At 37.8% G+C, this 21,751-nt stretch overlaps 1 protein-coding gene across 3 annotated transcripts in view; it reads left to right on the forward strand.

Annotated features, from left to right (window-relative positions):
- The window catches only part of DROSHA (drosha ribonuclease III), a 74,949-nt gene that overhangs the window by 39,596 nt on the left and 13,602 nt on the right, over positions 1-21,751 (forward strand). For all 3 annotated transcript variants that reach the window (XM_065830234.2, XM_065830235.2, XM_071804497.1), the window contains 10 exons: positions 1,762-1,869; positions 3,927-4,065; positions 4,742-4,802; positions 6,731-6,790; positions 8,717-8,816; positions 11,784-11,886; positions 14,409-14,479; positions 15,542-15,586; positions 19,253-19,410; positions 20,663-20,768. In XM_065830234.2, the coding sequence (XP_065686306.1) occupies positions 1,762-1,869; positions 3,927-4,065; positions 4,742-4,802; positions 6,731-6,790; positions 8,717-8,816; positions 11,784-11,886; positions 14,409-14,479; positions 15,542-15,586; positions 19,253-19,410; positions 20,663-20,768 (951 nt within the window). The remainder of the gene's footprint in view (positions 1-1,761; positions 1,870-3,926; positions 4,066-4,741; positions 4,803-6,730; positions 6,791-8,716; positions 8,817-11,783; positions 11,887-14,408; positions 14,480-15,541; positions 15,587-19,252; positions 19,411-20,662; positions 20,769-21,751) is intronic.

Raw genomic sequence — 21,751 nt, forward strand, 5'->3', positions numbered from 1 at the left:
CCCCTGTATTTGGCACTGATGAGGCCTCACCTCAAACCCTATGTTCAGTTTTGGGCCCCTCATTGCAAGAAAGACATCGAGGTGCTGGGGAGAGTTCAGAGGAGGATAACAAGACTGATGAGGGCTCTGAAGCACAAGACTGATGAGGAAAAGCTGCCAGAACTGGGACTGTTTACCTTGGAAGAGGCTGAGGGGAGACCTTATCGCTCTCTACACCTACCTGAAAGGAGGTTGTAGCATGGAGGGTGTTGGTCTATTCTTCCAAGTAGCAAGTGATGAGACCAGGGACAGTTCAGATTGGGTATTAGGAAAAATGCCTTCAAGGAAAGGGTTGCTGGGCACTGGAACAGGCTGCCCAGGGAAGTGGTGGAATCACCATCCCTGGAGGTGTTTACAGGATGTGTAGATGTGGTGCTTAGAGACGTGGTTTAGAGGTGGATTTGGCAGTGTTAACAATTGGACTTGATTTTAAAGATCATTTCCAACCTGAATGGCTCAATGATAACTTTCCAGCTGTGTGTTCAGTTCTCAAGAATTTTGCAGTCTTTTGCTTAAACAGAAAGCATTGCCATTCGTTATTCTTAACTTCTGAATCTTGTGACATTCACCAGTTTGTGTCTTCTGCTGTTCTTTCTTTAATGATGTGCAGAAATCTATAGCCTAATTTATTCTGTAAATTATGTATCATCTGCCTTGCATGCTTGTTTTTCTTGCATGTCTTCACACTATACATGCATATTCTGTAATCACACACGTTCCTCATTCTGAAATTAATAGTGATAGCCTTCAGATTTTGATTTCCTTAAAACACCTAATTCTTTTGAAAATATGCATGTCGTGTTACTAATAGGAATGGTTAGAAGAAGCAGAATTTTTATCAGTGCCACAAAAATGGTCACATGCATATATTTATTTAAATACTGACATTTCTGCTGTAGTTCTTACTGTTCACTCCTATGCAAAATTTTTGATGTCAATATCATTCTTGCTGTACTACTGTACCGAAAAACTGTACTACTTATTTCAACCCAGATCCATTTGAAGTCAATATTAGTGTAGAACTCCTGCATTACAACATTGAAAGAGGTAGACTGTTGTTGTTGCAACACAGAGTTGCTGACATTTTTATTGAAACTTTCCCAAACAGAAGAAAAGTTATCTGTTTCCTAGGTGATCATACAGCAACCTTTCTGATAGTTTTTAGCACATTAAGACAGGAAACACCAGACTACAGCATTTCAAGAAGCCCTTCCTCAGAAGGAAATGAAGCAAGGCACTAATAACTATGCTCGAAAATCAAATACCTGCTGTTATTTGGTAAAGCTGGTTAAAAGGTAGAAGCATATAGCATTGTATTGAGTCACAGTTTATTGAAATTTGATGTAACTGGTGACGAGATTTATTTTTTTTTTACCTCATTCAAAATATTTAAGTAGAAGACTGGTTTTATGTATTTATTTATTTAGTCCAGGTGAGGCTGTGCCCCCACTCTGATTATGCAGATGGACAAAATTGACTTAACCCTTATCATCAGAGCACTTAATTAGGAAACCATTTTTTTTTTCCTCATTTAAACCAAAACACTGAAACCCAAATTTTCAGTTTGTCACAACACTGGGTTTCAGTGTTTTGGTTTGAAAGAGGAAAAAAAAATATCAAGGTTTCCCAACGTTCATAATTGTCTTTGTATTTATAGTTTAGTCAGCTGAGTGCTCTGTATACTGATGTTGAATGTTTTTCCTTATTGCAATTGTTTTTTAGCACGCAATGATGCTTCCTGTCCTTACCCACCATGTCCGCTACCATCAGTGTCTGATGCATTTGGACAAATTGATAGGCTACACTTTTCGAGACAGGTGTTTGCTGCAGGTAAGATATGAAAAAAATCAACTACTTGCTGGTTTGTCCTGATATCAAATATTACTGAGTTTATCCATAATCCTGCCTACTGGACAAATTTGAGAAATGCACTGCCTTGCCACAGCTTCGATGTACTTGGTTACTTGCACTGCAGATCTTTCTCTATTTAAGTTATCCCACGAGACTTCGAAATAGAGAAGTCTGTTGTGCATATAGGCACGTACCTTCCTTTGCTCCAGACGTACTGGTCTGGATGTACTTGTAATGAATAAAAAGACAAAAATATACTTACTGAGAAGGTGGTTGGGTGCATTACTCATTATTTCCATGTAAATGCTGTTTTTAGATATTTGTGAAAAATACAATGTTAATCTGCAGATGAGCACACATGCCTTGCTTCTTCCTTTCGTGGTCTGTTTTTCCAAAAAATAAGAACTTAAGCACTGCCTATTTATTTTGCATTTATAGCTAGTGAAAAGGAATTTGCAAACTTCTATTGAGCTCTAGATTTCTAGAAGTACATGATGAAATTTTTGCATTTACAAACAAGGGCAGGAACTGGAGAGGAGAATTTCTTGTTTGTTTTGAATGCATATTTGGAATTGATCAGCTCCAGAAAGCTGACTCTTGGCGTGGTGGCCTCTTTCCTTTTATGTTTCTTCTGAAGTTACTGGTTTCTGAAGTTACAGGATTTCCCCCTGAAATAAGCATCATCTCCCTCCACTGACTGGGGCTGAAAAAGGTGCATCTTCTCTAAGTTGAAAACGTGCAGTTTCTGTATGTGTATGGAGGCTTCACTCTCAAACGACTTTAAGCAGAGGAATATGAAGAAATCTTTTCTCATAGCTTCTCTGTTTCCTGGAAGTTGGTTTCCAGGGTTTGTCCTACTGAAAGTTACACTGAACACTGAGCATCTTGTAGGATTTGATTGTTCACAGGCTGCCTTAGTTTTAATATGAAAGATAAAAATGCAGTGATGGTATGGCTAACTTATTAATATTAGTGAGGAATTAGAAAGGACTGATAGAAAGTTCTTACTGTTGATAAAATGTAATTTTACTGTCTAAAATAATTAAAATTTGTCGAAGTCTTGTGTTTGGAAAGCACAGACAATGTTTGAATGAACTACTTGAATGTCCTGGGTCACAGTCCTGCAAGTGTTTCAGAAGTGATTTCTGCAGCTTGAATTTGCCAATGTATCTCTTGTTTTATATACAAGGTGTATGTACACATACATTTCTACGTGCATAATATTTTTAGGTGTGTGTGTGTAAAAGGGAAGATGTGTGAGTTTGCAGGATAAAATCATAAAAACTAGCTATAGTTCTATTTACTGCTGCCATTTTTGTAGTGATGGTGTCAGCAGCACAGTAAGCTTTTGATAATGTGAGATGGTACAAATGGAAAACAGAAAACCAATCCTTCCATTGCTGTTCACTTCCAGTTGAAGAGTGGTCCTGTATAGTCACAAGAGAAAGAGATCTTCTGTGAATAACCATGCCGGAAATTATATACTTGTTTGTCATTGTTTGGTATTTTGAAGTAGGAAAGTTTTATAGGTTTTTAATTAACCTAAATCAAATATGTGAATGATTGAAAAGTTCTTTTAGTTGTTCATATTTTTAATATGAATATTTATGCTGGAATGTTACAGTGAATATAAGTTTAAATAAGTAAATGTATTGAAATCAGGTCAGCAAAGCTGGTGACAGAACTCTTAAGGCAAGTCAACAGTTCATTCTTTTTCTCTCCTAAACTGATTTTTCTTGAAAGAAAAAAAAAAAAAAAAAACACAAAACAAACAAATAAACAAAAAAACAAAAAAAAAAGAAAACCCCAAAAAACAGTTGAATTTTAATTACTTAAACTGGCTGACATCTGAAATAGTACATCCTACGTTTAAATTGCTGGAACCAAGCTACTATTTGACAACATCACTTTGTAGCCTTTCTTCAAACAAAAATAAAACAATTATTAGCTACAAGTCTTAAGATTTTTTTTTCTTACTTTTGCAAGAACACATCTAAGACTACTTTTTTTTTTTTCCTGTATCTGCTGTATTATAGCTTGCCATGACTCATCCAAGCCATCACTTAAACTTTGGAATGAATCCAGATCATGCTAGAAATTCCTTATCCAACTGTGGGATTCGACAACCGAAGTATGGAGATAGAAAAGTTCACCATATGCACATGAGAAAAAAAGGTATGCTGTTACACCACTACTATTTTTCTCTCACCTCACAATTAATCAGTAAGAAAATCTTTGTCCATTATTATCTCATTGGCCATTATTCTTCTGAGAGATCCCTTCAGTGGAGGTTTTCAATGGTTATACACAGATGCCAGTGATATCTTTTTAAAAGACTGGATTTTTTCAAATCTGTCAACAAGTAAAGAGCTGAGAAAAAACAAGGATTACAAATGGGAGGATGTATTTTCTTTGATTTTTGGCAAATACTGTTTTCTTAATTTACTGCTCAACATGGTGAGCAACTGGAGGATATTTTGTAAAAATGTTTTATTAATGTGAAAAATATGTGGTCTGTCTGCTGCAGAATATTCCTTACCCCTTAAAAGTATATTGAGTTGTACTGAAGTAAATTTTTCATTGTTTATGTAATATTTGGAATGTCTTTTTTATGCAAAGGTGGTATTTTTATCTGGTGCTTTGAACGCAAAAGTCCAATAGTATTGTAATGGGACTGCAGTCAGGCAGAGAGCATCTGTAAGGATTATACTTGCTGCAAGTAAATGCTGTGAACAATGGGATGATCTTGTGTGCAGCAATTACAAAGTAACATTTTGAATAATTATTTTCCAAACCTATTCGAACTGAATTAGTGGCCATTTATTTAATGCTGCATTGTTTATATTTCTAGGCATAAACACCCTGATAAATATCATGTCCCGTTTGGGACAGGATGATCCAGCTCCTTCCAGGTAATGGAAATAACGGTTTTCAAGTAGTGAAGCTGTTGCAGTGGGAGACGTTTGATAGAAACAACCAACTTACTGTCAGCAGCAGCTTTGGCAAATAGTTGAAATGAAAAGTCATTTTGAATTTACTTTTATATTATGAAGATGTGCTGAACCTCCATTAGCACTGACATAGTGAATGTTTGGTGTTGCCCGCAGAAAGCTCCTGAGGAAGGTTTTAAAAGATAATACTATCATTTCTGTTTATCCTTGAAATAAGGAGGACTAACAGGCTACCTTTTTGCTTTCTGCAGACTAAAAAATAAGATTTGTTGTTGTTGATATCATTGCTATAAATTGGATTCTCCATCACGTTTCCTCACAGTAGTACCTTCCTGGCATGACACCTTGTTAACATGAGTGTGATACTGAAAGTGGGCTTAGTTGATTTATTGGTTCAATTTAAAGACGTATGCAAAACCCATTAATGTTGTAATGTAATAATCCTTAAATGACCACTAAGAATTCTGTGCAAATAAATAACGTTTAAGATGTGGTTTATAGCCACAAGACCTATATCTAGCCAAACTGAATAAACAAAGCTCATAGGGCTCATGCAAGAAGCAGTTGCATGTGAAATGTCCTAAATGCATGAACTAGAGGTCAGAGTGTATTTAGTTAATTAGTGCTGTAACTCAGCCTTGTAAGAGTCATCATTTTGGAGGAACCTCAGGAATGAGAGACATTGAATAATTTTTTGTTGCAAAGTTCCCCAAGTGCTGTTTGAGCTAGACCATGCCATTTTCTTTTAGAGTCAGCTTCAAGCTTATTTCAGCCCTCTTAAGATAACAAGAGATAAGGCTAAATTCCATTAATTCACGCAAAATAACATACAAATATAAAATCACTTCAGAGAGATCTTTGTTTTCCACTGTGTTGCTATGCAGAGGAATTGTAGTTTTGCTTGCACTTTGTTTTACACAGCAGAGGTACCTGAATTCTTTCAGTCAGTAACAAAGGTCTGCTATTGCAGAAATTAGACTAACTATATAGTTGTTAGGGTGGTACAAATCACAATAAAAGCTGTCAAACACTTGAGAGAGATCATCTGGATTAAAAAAAAAAAAAAAATCCTGTGGCAATGGACTTGATTCTGTTGCAATCATATCTCAAGTCAAAATGGTGCTACCTATATGCTTTTATGTGTAGAGTAGAAGCTTGTGTGTATTCAAAGACAAATTCATATTCTTTTTCAGCTGCTGTGTCCTGTTAGTCCTTTGTTATATAAGCAGGCAGAGAGTTCGAAGGAAATGAAACATTTTGCAAAACAAAGGAAAATCAAGAACAGTGATAGAAGAAAAGGAAAACACAGGAGATATGCGATTCTACAAGCTTAATGGCATCTTTGAATGCCTCTTCTTGTACAACCATTTTTTTTCTTTTGAGCTCAAAGGAAGTTACAGAAAACAGGGCGTTTAAAGGTGCTATGAAAAATGAAAGTACTGACTCCCTTGTAGCTCTGCCATACCAACTAATCTGTTGCAGAGCCATCACACCCTGCAGGTGTTGGTCTTAATTATGTGCATGTCCCCAGTTGCATGCACAAAACTGAAGACCAGCTGTTTGTTTCAACACTGGTGTCCTCTGATGGACAAAGTAACCTGACCTCAGTGCCAATCAGTGGTGCTGTTTCCTTTCTGCATTCTTTAAGCTCTGACAATAGCTCAGAATGGAACATGTTGAAGTTTCAAATATGATAGTGTCAATCCTGAGTTTCAAGATTCATGTAGTTGTTATTCTGGTTTGGAAAGGATTTTAACTCAGAGAGGATGCAAGAATGTCTGTCATGGCTGGTTAGTGATCAACTCTGGTTGCTCCTGTTTTACTTGTATTGTGTAAATAACCAGCATGTGTTACTTAGCTGATAATAGAACTTAAAATGCCTTTTTCAGGATTAACCACAACGAGCGTTTAGAATTTCTGGGAGATGCTGTAGTGGAGTTCTTAACAAGGTAAATGGGGAATTTTTCAACAGTCCTCACCTTTGTATGGTATTGTCATACTATCGGGCTTATTAAGCTTTGTAACGTCTCCTTTCTGACTGTGCATGTTTGCAATCCTGCACATCTGCACACAGCTCCCTTGAAAACTCCTTCAGTGCTGATGATACAACAGGGAAGACTGCAAAATGAAAAACTAGAGTTTGTGTTTCATGGAGTGCAATTTTAAGTTGTTTTCGGCTAGAGATTTTACAGCTACAGGCAAGTCAAACCTTGTACCCTTTTTTTAAAGGAAAGATGTTTTTCCTAGCATGCCATTTTATTTCCATGGGTTGGTTTTCTGTAGTTACAAATGAAAAGCATTTACTGGTAATATTGAATGTGTTGCAGTTTTTATATTTTCAGTTATTAGGGCTGTAGCTTCCATTATGTCTGTATGTAAATAAAATAGCCGAGCACAAATGTAATTTATTTAGAAACAATAACAAAAAAACCATGTTTCATCAAACATTGCTGCAGTTTTGGTCTGTTTTCAGTATTCTGAAATCAGTGAACAACACAGAGATATTATCAGTTACCTACACTGGCCCCTCTTACCTGAGTAGTAGAGGCAGGCAGTTTGCACAAAAGAAAGGTTATGATCTCTTTTCAGCTGCTTTGTTCTACATTTTTTAATAGGGGAGTAGTCTTGTTTACTGTAAAGCTTTTCTTTAAGCAAGTTTGTTATATGAATAGCAAGACTGCCCTTACATCTCCATTTTCTACTAGGCATTACCTACTCAGTATTAAAAGCTATTAGTCTATAAAGGTCTCCACTGCCCTTAAAGCCCGTGGCCTTTTCTCTCATACAACAGCACAGGCTGAGAAGATGGAAGACTTGCTGATTAAAACGTCTTGCATTTTTCATTGTCATTGTTCATCAACCATCAATTGACTTTTTGAGCTAACTTTTGTTTCAGTTCAGAAAAAAACTGAACTATATTTCTATTTAATAGAGCATGTAAGCACCTATTTAAGTTAGAATTTTTTTCTAACTCTCTTGACTTCAGGTCTCTTTCTTTGTGAATTATTATGCTTGAATAAATTGCCTCTAAGTTTCACATCAGTTTTTGCCCTTAAATAATCTTGCATCCATCTGCACTTTTCTCCCTATGTACTGGGTTAATTAAATATACTATTAATTAGTGCCATCCATGGCTTTATTTGTGGGATGCTGAAAACCCTCTCTGTATTAGCTTCTTTCCAACATGGGTTAGATAGCCATATATGAAGATATTCAGAAAAAAATATCCTTTACTCAGATCTTGGTTGGATCACTGAATTACTTTGTTTGTTTCTGTTTTATGAATTTTCTTACTTGCATGATTACAAACATCATTAAGGGCAGCTGAAAGCCTGTGATTTTTTACTCATTGTTTCTTTTTTCTAGGGTATTAATGACTTGCACATTTGATAAATACAGTCTGTTGAGTTCTATTCTTTGGCTTTGCTAGCATCTGTTAAAGTGCTGTAAGAAACTTATAAAACAAGTATCCTGAGTGGTGGTTCAGCCTGAACAAGTAGTATCATCACCTGCAGCACAGCCTTCCTTAAGGCCAGCAGTTCCCTTGTGCTTTATTCCTCAGCATCCTCTGGCTGTCAACCTTGCTGAACCCGCTGCAGTTACAGGGTAGAAGCCTTCAGATGAGGGAACTACATGCCATCACAGGGATTTAGAAATTATGTGCTGCTCAGTAGAGCAACAGCACTCTTCCACCCCTGTTGCCAGTGCTATCCAGTCAGACATTGAGCATTGTTTTAAAGTTTGTTTCTTTACCGTACTTCAAGAAGTAACCTGTATTACCAGCTGGGAGCTGAGGGAAAGACACAGTTCCCTAGGAGCATGCGTGGTTCATCTTCAAATGCTGACTGCATCTGATCTGGTTTTTGTTTTGCCAGTGTCCACTTGTACTACCTGTTTCCCACTCTGGAGGAAGGAGGATTAGCTACGTACCGCACTGCCATCGTGCAGAACCAACACCTGGCCATGTTGGCTAAGGTACAGTTCTATACATCTCCATATTTTCCATTTATAGGTAGAATAATACCCTGTTTCCCTGAAAATAAGACTTACCCCGAAAATAAGCCCTACCATGATTTTTCAGGATTTTTCAGGATGCTCGAAATATAAACCCTACTCCAAAAATAAGACCTAGTTACAGTTCATAAAAAAGTCAATTAAAATAGTGTTCAGGCAGCTATACATGTAAAAAAGTAAGCATCTTTTAGAGAAAAAAATTGTATAAGACCCTGTCTTATTTTCAGGGCAACAGGATATTAGTGTGTGGATTACTTCTTGAGGGGTCTATCTACTTTGAACATCAGTGTCTTTACTGTGTTTTGTGTACAAGATTTGCAATATAAGAATGCTTTTCAATTTGCAAGTAGATTTTGAAGATGAAGTAGGACCTGTTGTTTTCTCCAAAGCATGCTTTTAGAAGCAGTAATTTCTGCAGGCAGAAAGATAAGTTTTTAGGATGCTTATGTTGAAGGTATGTCTATATTTACCTTTAAATTGCTGATAGCAGAAATTTAGGGAAGAAAACGAAACAAACTGGTTGTTTATAAAAGGACTTCCTGATAGAACATGTAGGGAGAACATGGCAGGAGGTGGTAGAGAAAGTGGGGGGAAAAAAATCATCTTGTCTGTTCCCTAACCTGCACAATCATTTTCAGATCCACTGTGAACTGTGAAGGAGAAATATGTGAGAAAGGCTTTTGGTGAAAAGTTGTATTATCCCATCAGAAAGAAAATAATTTTATTTAATTTAGTTCTGTGAATGGCAGAGCTTTTTACATTTCTACATGATACTGAGGGGCAGAAATATGATACAGAATGTTGATTAAGTCTCTTTTCAAAGATAATTTGGTATTCCCTTATTCATACTTGATTTTGTTAGCACATTTTTTATGTCAGTAAATCTCAGACTGTTTTTTAATGTATTAAGCTATGCATGCATCTGCACACACATGTCCACTGTGTACTGCTGGTAGTTTTCAAGTGCTATTTTAGTCTTCTCTGTTCGTATTCACACAGTAATTTAAACAAGCATATCCAATCTTGAGATTTTGGCATGATTTCTAACATGTCATCTTTTTGCTCAGTTCTCAGGAGAGGCAGAGGGTAAGAAATGAACACAAACACTTTCCTCCAAAGCTTTCTTTAATTATTTAGATAAGCAGAATTGATTGAAATGTTTCAAATCAAGGTTCTGTTTACAAATGTAGTATTAAATTGCCTGACATTTGAATTCATGTTACTATTTTAAAACCTGCGTCAGGAAAGCTCATATATTCTTAAAGCTCTGTTCACAGCCTGTGTACATGGACAATTTTTTAATATTTTATTGCAACATTTTAAAACTATTTATTTATGTTAGATACAGCTGTAAATAATAGATATCTGTACATTCCTAATTTCTCAACTTACCCTTTTTTCCTCGACTATGTCTTATACAATGTTCCTGGTTTCATCTGCTTTAATTAGCCCCTGCAATGTCATGTTGCGTTCAGTTTACTTACTCAACATAATTCACAGCTCCTCAACTTCTCTGTGCATGTGGAATGCTGTTTTAATTGAGGATCAAATGATAAATTTATGTAGCCTCTAAGGGACATTGTAGCAGAAATTTAAAAAAATAATCTTAAACATACTGTGATCAAAAAATGAGAAGCAAAACACATGCAAAAAAAGCTGAATGCAAGTCTGAAAATTGAGATAAGTCATTGGAGATGGGGGGAGGCACACCAGTACCCAAACAACACCTGTTAACATGAACAATGACAGTAATCTGTAGGAAGCCTAAATTCGATATAAACCAATCAATGTTCCACTTTTATGTTGACTCTAATGAGCACTTTCCGCACTTTATAGAGTGCAATGGCACATGGGAAGTGGTAATTCACTGTGTTCTGGAGCACTGAGTAGGCTGTCATTCATTGAAAATGGAAAACTCATTTTTTCCAGTTGAAATATGTCTAAACTATGTACCTCAAACAACTTAGTCTCCACTTTTACCTCTAAAATATACTCCAGGAAGATGAAGTTGAAAGTTGATGAGAAATTAGTTAGTAGAAGCTTACACCCATTTGGGAAGAACTTATTCTCATACAAACTTTGCAGGATGCCCAAATATTTTTTTTAAAAGCAAAATAATGCTTTTGTGTCAACAAGATGAATATGTAAAGAGATTCTAGTAGCTCTTACCTGCATTTCTATAGCTGAATTATCACACATTATGTAATATATCTGACTCACTACCTGAGACTCTGACTGACAAGCAGAACAAAGGTTTAGGCAACAGATAAATGTTTATGATGCACATTTGAAAGGGAAAAGAAAGCTAGGTGGCACTGTGGATTAAAGCATCAGTCTTCTCCTTGCAGAGCCCAGAGGCTTTTGTTGCTGCCACCTGTTGATGCTCTTAAAGGAAAAAACCAGATGTTCAATGGATTATGTCTACCAGAGCTCCTGTTCCTCACTGTTCTACTTTATCTTCTTCTTGGAGGCAAAAATCTTTTTCCTTAATGCTAATGCCCCTCCCTTTGAATGTCCCTTTGGTATTTCTTAAGGCAAATCACATGAGGGCAAACTACCATCAAGAAACACATGACATTGCACCATCCAGCTGGTATCAGGCTATTTTTCTGTCACACCCTCAGCTCTCTTGTTGAACTCATTCCTAAATCTCACTAATAACGTGGTTTTGGTCTGGCTTCCCTTGACAGTTTGGTTTGATAATTCTTAGCTTTCCCACACTATCACACTCTAGTTACTTGCCACTGATAACAAACATGAAGTCTTCTAATTTTAGCGTGTGTCTGAGCTGAAGCTGTGGAGAAAAGCTTCAAAGTTTCCTCAAACTCAGTTGCTGCATAATAACAGTGTAATTGAACTCTAGTGACTAGAACTGGTACTGCTGTACTTCCAAAGCTGTGGTTTTAACTCTTTCCAAATATTCTGCAGAAGCTGGAGCTAGATCGGTTTATGCTTTATGCTCATGGTCCAGACCTTTGCAGGGAATCGGATCTCCGCCATGCAATGGCCAACTGCTTTGAAGCCCTAATAGGTAAAGCATGTGTGTTTGTGTGGACAGACAGTTATATTTTAGTATGTCTAGGTGCCATGTTGACTGTGGAGAAAGCATGGGTCTGTTTTGAAGGTGTGTTAGTAAGGGTAGGTGATAGTAAAGCTTCTTAAACCTTCTTTATCTCTTCCCATCTCCTGCATATATGCTGTGTGTATAGCATGATGGCTATGCAGAATTTCAGTGAAAATCTCATCTTCTGTATCCTGCCTTCCATGCACTGAAGATGCACTCATTTCATACCGTTGTGGTGCAGAATTCCACCTCTCGTGTGCCACCAGGGCCTGCCACCTGCACCCATCTGAAGGGAGGGAGTTCAGCCACCATGTCCTGGCAGGAAAAGTGCAGGCCCACTGCTTCCAGTAGTACTTGCACAGATCTGCAAAATGTAGAGTCCCACTTTAGCCCTGCATTTTAAACTCTGCTGCTTGCTTTCCAAATGCACCAGGCGCTCCCAGCCAGGTTACCAGCCCCCTTCCGCTGTGCCCAGCTAACCTTGTCCTGTGAATTAAATATGACATGTGCCAAGTAAATATTTTTTGGTCTTTGCATTCTCCTTACAAATAAAAAGCACAGCAATATGCTAGGGTTAGTGTAATAAAACTACCAAATCCCTCTCTAAGGGTGAAGGGAAGTTGTGTCAAATTTGCTGCTGGGCATTAAGATGCTGATCAGTGGTTGGCTTGGCTACTCAATAAATTTATGTTGGAGAAGAAATCAGGACTACTTGACCACAGTTACCAAATAAGTAAACAATAAGGTGGAAATCTGATCTGTTATATCCACACAAGCTCTATTATAAAGAACATATTTTTATAAAACTTTACTTGTTTGAATACACAAAGCAAGCTAAATCTCACTGTTTTGGATTCATATTCATCCAAATGTACTGTACGTGACAGTAGCTATAGGAGTTGTTTAGCCCTGATCCAGGTCTTTACGTACTACAGAAGCTCCTAAACCATTTTGTCTTGTTTCAAAGAATAGATCTTAGTTGTCTTAGCTCTCAACAGTTCTGTGCATTCTTCCTTGGGCCAAATTGCATTTAATCTTATCAAGAAATAAGATTTCTCTTTTTAACTCTATTTCACTTTCAATGACTGCTTTGATCTTTAATTTTAAAATAAAATATTGAAAAGGAACACTAGATATGTATCTGTGGCTTTTTTCATAAACTTCAGCTTGTCTGGGATATAATGATGAAGGCTATTTGGCAAGCATTGAGATTTACTAAGAGGGCAGGCTTGCTGTTTAACCTCCAATACAAAGTTATTCATAAAGTTAATTGAACAATAAGATTCTTGTCAGGGCCATAGCTAAAATCTGGGAGCTTGTTAAGGGACTACAAAAGTATATGTGGGGTCTGGAGCTCCTACTTGAGAACCTTTGTTAAAGTCTGGCACTTCTTTCCTGTGATGAAATTAAGAACCAAGATTATAAGCAGGCTACCTAGGACCTGTTTGAAATTCTGTGCTGTCATAATATGCCTCTGGCAACATAGTGTTATAAACCCCCAAAACTGTTCTCCAAAGAGTCCAGAGAAAGTAGTTGACTTAGGGAGAAACTGAAAGGAAAGAGGAAGGGAAAGACGCAGCAAGGCCAACAATATTCTCCCTATATGTGGGAATATCGATTCCTTTTCTCTGTGTTCTTCAGATAGTTACCTATTCCCTTTGCTTTCATACAGATATGCTTACAAGAAATAGTTTGAGGTTTTCAGAAGCCCTGCTCTAAAGAGTACCAAAGGACAAAATGTTGATACTGAATGTATAAAGTGCCTGTGCAGATACAGTTTATATGGTACACACAAAATATAATATACTGGCACAAATTTTGCAGAGCTTGTTACTGAGGGTCATGTGGAGGGCTAGCGAGGGCTGTATATGTGTGGGGGGGTTGGTTTTGTTTGAGCTTGATTTGTTTGGTTTGTTTTGTTGTGGGGGTTTTTGGTTATTTTTGTGAGGTTTTCTTTTGTTTTTTAAGCACTTTAATCTCCAGAAGCTGAGAGGTGCAGAGGTGCTGTTTCCAGTTCAGACAATGCCTTATTGTGATATTGGGTAGACCCTGAGGTTTGGAATAGTCCTGACAGAATTTAATGTTATTCAAAGTACAGAATAAATGAAAATTATTTGCCAGCTGTTGAAATGTATTTCATGGCTTTCACTGTCTACATATGTGGTATAGTTAGTTGATTACTGGAAACTAGTTGTAGAAATAGATAGCTTCTAGCCTAATTTGTTTAATCTTTGCTCTTTGGATGTATAATTTTCTATCACTGATTTAACTATTTCAGATTTTTTCTATTAATTTTATGACAATTGATTTATGTTGGTGTTTAAAACACCTTACATTTCTCAAAAAAATAGGTATTAGTACAAAAGCATACTTTTAAAAATAGATGTATTGGAGATGAACAAGGCAGAGATCTTTGATTTGCCTGTGCTTAGGAATTTTCTAAGTACTAATGCACTATCGACCATTGACATCTTGGTCCCCTCATGCAGGAGCTGTTTATCTAGAGGGGAGCCTAGAAGAAGCGAAACAATTATTTGGACGTTTACTCTTCAATGACAAGGTATTTATATGATTTGAATTCTATTTTAAAAATAACTGAAGGTATGCTTTTTTGTCCATTATTTTACTAGAGAATCACAAATGAACAGGAATATACCTGCTGTATATATTTCCTGGCAACTGAATATAGCGTGGTGTGTTTAGGACCACAAGCTGCACTGATTCAGGCAAAAAAATTATGATGTTTCCTCAGGTGTGCATTGTCTTGGTTGGATTAGGTAGGGAAGGGCAGGTGACATGGGAAACCTGCAGACTTCCGTTCGAAGTGTTGCTCTGACAATAGAGATGTGTGCTGTGGGGAAATGATGGACATGTCAAGCAACTGTTCCTGTTTCATTAGTTAAATCCTCCCACTCCTAAAATTTTTAAACATACCTTTGAAAAAAAATACAGAGGATTGCATCCAATATTTACCCAGTTGCATTATTAAAGTCTATCTGTTCTTGCATAGTGTGTCTTAAATCACTTTTAGTTGGAATTTATCCCATATAATGGCTAAGGAAAGTAACCAATACATACTGCTGAGACAATACATGTGGCGATGGTGAGGGAGTGAATATACAGTGTTTTCCTTCTTGAAAGTCTCTGAGTCTGTGAAATTACAAAGCTTATTAGAAATAAAAGTATTTTGAAGCTTATTTTAAGTCAGTGTTCTTTTGCTGCTCAGTGCCTGTAGTGAAGGAAGCCTATATTAAATAGAAGAAAGTGAGGTTTTTTTCCTTTTTTAGTCTTTGCCTTTGGTGAAGTCAAACTTGCTGCTGAGGAGTACTTGCAAATAAAGTTAGTCCTGAGGCTTAAACAAATCTTTTTCTTCCTTTAACCACTTTTTATTTGGTTCAAGGATTTTCCCACCTCTTTGACACAAGCTAATTGGGAGACTACAGGCAGTTTCAAGAGCAAATACACGATTTTAAAAATTAGTTTGCCAGCACTATTGAATTTGCAATAAGCAGAGTCAGCACCTGAAATAGTTTGGTATTTCAAGTAATGACATTTTATTTAGTACTGTGGAATTTGTTAAATGACTCCCTTGAGCATTAAAGGCATCTTTCAATGTTTGCAGGACCTGCGGGATGTATGGCTTAATTATCCACTACACCCACTTCAAGTAAGTGTATCCCTTTCTATAATAAATTTCTGGCTCTGTTTTATTTTCAGGGATGCTTTTTCATAGGTTTCCATTGTAATGACATCTCAGAAATTGTGCTGAAAAGTAGCTAAATGAGTGTATATATATTTGCCTTTGTGTTTGGTTTTGGATTTTTTTTGTTTGTTGTTATTGTTTTTATTTTGTTTTAATAAATAATGAGTGTCTGCCTCCCTGAGGATTAATCATCCACCTTTCCTTGGCTCTCATGCTTGATATATAACTGTGCTTATACAATAGATCTAGTGAGAGGTAACATTTTGGTAGCATCTCGTTCATCTTCTCAAGGTTAGGATAAACCAGATAAATGCAGTCCCTTTAGAAAGAGTCAACATGTAAAGGGCAAGTCCTACCTCACAAATGACTACATTTTAGAGGAAACAGAAAAGCATATAATGATGCAGATGTTACTGTCTGCTGGGTTTCCTGAGAAGCTATTGGAAAAGCACTCAGAAACAGCTTTTAAAAATGTGTTTTCAAAAAAAAAAGGAGAAAAAAATATAGGAACCCCAGTGAATAGTGTCAGCCCTTAGAAGATTTAAAGGAGTGGCCGAGACATAAGAAATGGAGAACAGGAGTGAAATGACCACATCTTACAAGGGATGGAAATTGCTGGCAGATTTCCCTGGGGGTCTTTGCTGAAGTACAGGCTGTTCACATCGATAGCTTAGGGAAGAGGATGAGCAGTGAAGTGGCTGTTTGTTGACAATACCAAGTATTTCAGGGTAGCAGGGAAAACAGCAGACTGAAGAATTGCGGTCTGATCGCGAGAATGCAAGAGTGACTAACTATGGAGTAAAAAAGCAGAAGAAATTCTGTGCAGGTAAATAAAAAGGACTGTGCATGAAGGAGCAAAAAGCAATCTCAGCTACATATACAACTGAACTCCAAACTGACCATTATCACCCAAGTGTGGGATTTTGGTGCTGGAATATGTAATTTTATGAAAATGTCAGCTGAAAGCTCAGTAGCATTTAAGGAAAAAGGCAAATTGAGTGTAATCAATTAATAGAAAAGGGAGAGACAACAAACCAAAAGAGATTTTAATGCCACTTAAAAAAAAAAAGGCTATTCTTACTTCACCTTCAGGCATCCTGATCTGGATGATTCCTCCTCAAAGGCATTGCAATACGGAAGAGATGCCTGGACTGGCTGGAGGAAATGCTTAAACCATTTCCCAGTTCCAGAAAACCATTTAACAGTATCACCATACTAAGGAGATCAGACAAGAAACTGATAAGGAAAGATACTGAACTGAAATGATAATTTTCATTTTCTTGTGTTATTGTGCCCTTTTGAATTTCATATACTAAGTATGTATTATTGAATTTATATATATATATATATATATATATATAAGGAAAGTGGGAGAAATAGATTTGGATTTTGTCTCATCTTGACATGCTGTCAGTCTGCCAGCCCTATTCTAATAATTTTTGAATCTGTTGCTCAGTTGCAAGCAATATGATAATATTAAAAAGCTCAGACACATACAGTTGTACGTGTTTTGTTAAAATAAGTAGACCATGTTCGCCACGTGTAGAGACAAGACTATGTATGCAATATGTTATAACTGCTTCAACTGTTACTTTAGTTCTCACTTCTTCTTTGAGTAATTATGTCCTGTAGTTTAGCTCTGGTCCCCCACCCCAGCTGGCAGGTAAAATCATGTTTTGCTCACTCACCCCTCCCCTGCCCCTGTTGGGATGGGGAGGAAAATCAGAAAACAAAGGCACAACTAGTGAAGGTGGATGGTTACCAGCTGTTGGAGCAAGCTTTGGTTCCATCATTGTCACGCTTTATTGAGTTTTGTTCATTCTTCTTTAACCTGCAAGATACTTACTGAATATTGTTGGTCTGATGTATAGTATTATGCAGCAATTGCCATCATACAATTCACATAATGGGAGTATTCTCATCCACAATCAAATCCCCCTGAGGTACACATTGGATTCCTCCATCCTTCAGCATTACGCACCAAGTGCACCCAGGTCCCTGAGTAAAAGCAGTTCCACAGATGGGTTTGCCTTTGCCCATCCCTTGATCACGAGCCCATCTGTATGTTGCATCATGGGCCCACTGAGTTATTCACATTTGTGTTGCCAGTCCAAATCTACCTGAGACACTTCAATCTTGGCAGCTTGGTCCACCTGTGAGTAGTTTTGATGTTCTTCAGTGCTTTTTTGGAATAGCCAGAGCATTTTGCTTTTAAATATTATATCACCTCATCAGGATCCTACAGTTGTTCAGGAGTGAAACTCCAAACCATCAGAGGCAAGAAATTTTCTAGATATCTGCCCATGTTTTCCCACGTGTCATTCCACCCATGACCATCCAACCTTGGATGATATTCTTAACACATCCTTTTGTAACCCTATATATGACCTGGCACATATTCAGAAGACATAGCAACCAGAGCATGCTAGCTTGAATATCCCCAGGGTGTTCAAAATCCTCAAAAACTGTTGCACCTAAGCCAAAGGAGAAAAGGGAGGTGAAGAAATGAGGGAAAATTCACCCCCTCGTGCCCCCATATTCTCCATAGACTGGGTGCGATTGCTAATCAATTTCGAGAAATGGCACCTGAGCTATGGAAATACCAACGATATCTTATGAAAATACCAGCAGAGCTATGTAAGAAATGAAATCAACTTATAGGTTGATATTATATGGGACAGCAATATGATCAATCTAATCCTTTTCCCAGATGTAATAAACAGCATTGCAGGGAACACATAAGGCGTGTAGGAATTCAGCCGTGTGAACAAAGAAAGAAACATCATGACTTAACTAATGTAGTAAACTTTAACACACTGTGGTTAGCTCTGTTGTTATTCCAACCCATCATTTCTTCTACCTTGCTTTCCAAAAAGGACTGTCATAGTTTAGGCCCAGTTCCCCTTCCAGCTGGCAGCTAAAACCACAAGCTGCTGCTCACTCTGCCCCTGATGGGATGGGGAGGAGAATCAGAAAACTAAGGCAAAACTCATGGGTTGGAACAGGAACAGTTTAACAGAATATCAAATGACAGAAAAAAACCCCAAACAAACAGTAATAACAACAGTAATGGAAGAACCTACAAAAGTGATGGGCACACAGCACAAACCAATCCATGTAGCGACAACCCACCTCTTTCCAAAGTGATAACCAGGCTCCCAACTGCAGCTTGCACTGAAAAACTGCCCCGTTGCCCTGTCCACAGCTCACACTGTGAAATGGCCCTTGCCCCAAGCCGTGACTCACACCAAAAATACAAGAGTACCAAACTGTATGGTCAAGAATGAGCCAACCCTGACTGCACTGGCCATGCCAGCCAGAGCCAGAGAGACTGCCCCCCCAGCTCCTCCCCTATGTAAATGAGCATGACCTCATGTTGTATCAATACCCCCTTTGGTTACTTCTGGGTCAGGCATCCTGGCAGTGTAGAAATTAACCCTGTCTCAGCTGACCCAGAATATTATACAAGACAAAAAACCAGAGGAAACTGGGTTTTCTCAGTTCAGCTCTTTACAGAAAAAACTTGTTCAGTATATTTTGTTGCCCTTAGTTTACAGGAGGCTTGCTTTTCTCTGAAAAGTTCTGAAACCGTGTCAGCTTCTCATTATTTGTACTTCATTCTGTTTACAGCTGCAGGAGTCCAACACTGACAGGCAGCTCATTGAGACCTCTCCAGTTCTTCAGAAGCTTACAGAGTTTGAGGACGCAATTGGAGTCATCTTTACTCATGTTCGGCTTCTAGCACGTGCATTCACTCTGAGGACAGTAGGCTTTAACCATCTGACTCTGTAAGTACACAGAAAGAGTCCTCATATTGCTTTATTGGTCCTTCTGTTAGTATCCCAAGTTGCTTTATTTGTAAACAAATATGGGATGTTATTTCAGTGCAGACTGCAGAGGGCGACGTAGCTGGTGAGGGGCCTGGAGCACAAGTCTGATAAGGAGAGGTTGAGGGAACTGCGGCTGTTTAGCCTTGAGAAAAGGAGGCTGAGGGGAGACCTTATTGCTGTCTACAACTACCTGAGAGGAGGTTGTAGCATGGAGGGTGTTGATCTCTTCTCCCAAGTAGCAAGTATAGGACAAGAGAAAATGGCCTCAAGTTTGTACCAGGGGAGGTTGAGATTGAATATTAGGAAAGGATTGTCAGGCATTGGAACAGGCTGCCCAGGGAAGTGGTGGAATCACTATCCCTGGAGGTGTTTAAAAGATGTTTAGATGAGGTTATTAGGGACATGGTTTAGTGCTAGAGTTAGGTTAGGTTATGGTTGGACTCAATGATCGTGAGAGTCTCTTCCAACTGAAATGATTCTATGATTCTGTCTGTTCTCCGGAAGAGAGTAGAGCAGCTATGTTTGCAAGCCCACCTGGCTCAGTATCGCGTCTGTGACCATAGTCAGTAGTGGATACCTTGGGAAAGACTACAGAAGATGTTAGAGAGCCATCCTGGTGTTTCTTCTGAGCCTCCTGCCTCATGGGTGTTTACACATGACTCCCGAGACAGCAGCAAAACGTACTTGGAGGTACATTTGGGCAGAGGAAAGAAGTAAAACCATACCCTTTGGTAAAGTGGAACCCTTGTGTTCTGTGGTGTGTGGAGCTGCCAGGCCCCATTTTGAAGCAAAAAGCAGAGCCGCACCAGTGATCACCCAGTCCAAGACCTCATATGGGTTTAAACCCTGCTCCCTTTATTTTTTGTGAATGGACAGATATTTCTCTTTATTGAAGTTGTTGCATTCATTAATTCACTTTTTTATAAGAAGTCACAGATAGGGACCTTTCCCCTTGATGTCAACTGCTCTTCTCATTTGATTATATGTACCTACCCTGATTTGCTTTTTTCTGAAAGTTGTTGTTACAACAGTAATGAACTATGTTTTCATTTCACCACGTTAACACTGGAAAAGTGTCTTAAATGTGTTTGGAAATGAGCAAGGCTCACTTACAGATCATTCTTTATTTTAATTTGTGTGTGCATGCTGGTTTTGTTTTTTCCTTCCTGAGTGCTTATTGATTTTGCTGCATTGATGTCTCATTTTTCAGAGGCCACAACCAGAGGATGGAATTCCTGGGTGACTCCATAATGCAGTTGGTAGCCACAGAGTATTTATTCATACATTTCCCTGATCATCATGAAGGGCACTTAACGGTGAGACTGCCATCAATCATGCTGTCCAGGAAAGCGAGAGTGGGATGGAGACTGAAATTATGGGAGAAGCTAGTGAATTATTCTGAATTTGATTAATAAAAGAAGCCTCAGCAACCAGTGCTCTTAATAAGGCTTTGTTAATTTTAAGTCATGAACACTGCAATGAATAGTAAATGGTGATTTATGAGCCCACTGCAATAATTTTTGTTCTGTCTGTGAAATGGATCAGTAATTTTAAGGATGTCAGTGATGAAATTGGGAGATAAGACTAGTTCTTGTTTAAAGATGGGTGTCTTGAACCATTGTTTTTAAGTAGACACATCACATGACTTTTTTTATTCATGACTTCTAAACTGTTACACCAGCAACCAGGCAGGGTTATGTTTCCAGATAAGGAGTTTTTGCATCTATTTTAGTCTGATTTTCCTGTTGTCTCCAGTGTGAAGCTCCTGTGGTATCTTATAAATTTAATTTTACTATTGTTACTGTAATCTGCTGTTGATTACTGTAGCCTTTCAGCCTCTAGTATCTGAGCTCTGAACAACCCAGTTTGGGGATGTTTCACCAATTTACAGCACTTTAAACACAGGATGGTAGTATATGTGTGTTTTATTCCTGATTGATCCATTTAGTACTGCAGCTAGACAGCTGTGGCTTTATATGTGAGGAAGACATTTTCTTAAGCTTACTAAATTTTTCTTTGTTTTGAAGTCTTGACTAGAACGAAAGTATAATACATATATCAGGGATATGAGTTCAGTCTTCTAGTTAAAATTGGAAAGTAGCACTGTAGGTTTCTTAGCTACTCAGAGTGGTTTTCTCCAATCAATAAAGAGACAGCAATGCTAAGTCTCTAGCAGACAGTGGGTTTTCAAGAATATTCTTGGGTATTTGAGCTAGAGCTGTTTATAAGGAAGAAAACATATGCTCTGACTAAAAGTAATTTTTCTTCACTAGTTCTTAAGTTTCATTTATATTTGTGT

The sequence above is a fragment of the Patagioenas fasciata genome, chromosome 2, assembly GCF_037038585.1.
Source record: "Patagioenas fasciata isolate bPatFas1 chromosome 2, bPatFas1.hap1, whole genome shotgun sequence".
NCBI lineage: Eukaryota > Metazoa > Chordata > Aves > Columbiformes > Columbidae > Patagioenas > Patagioenas fasciata.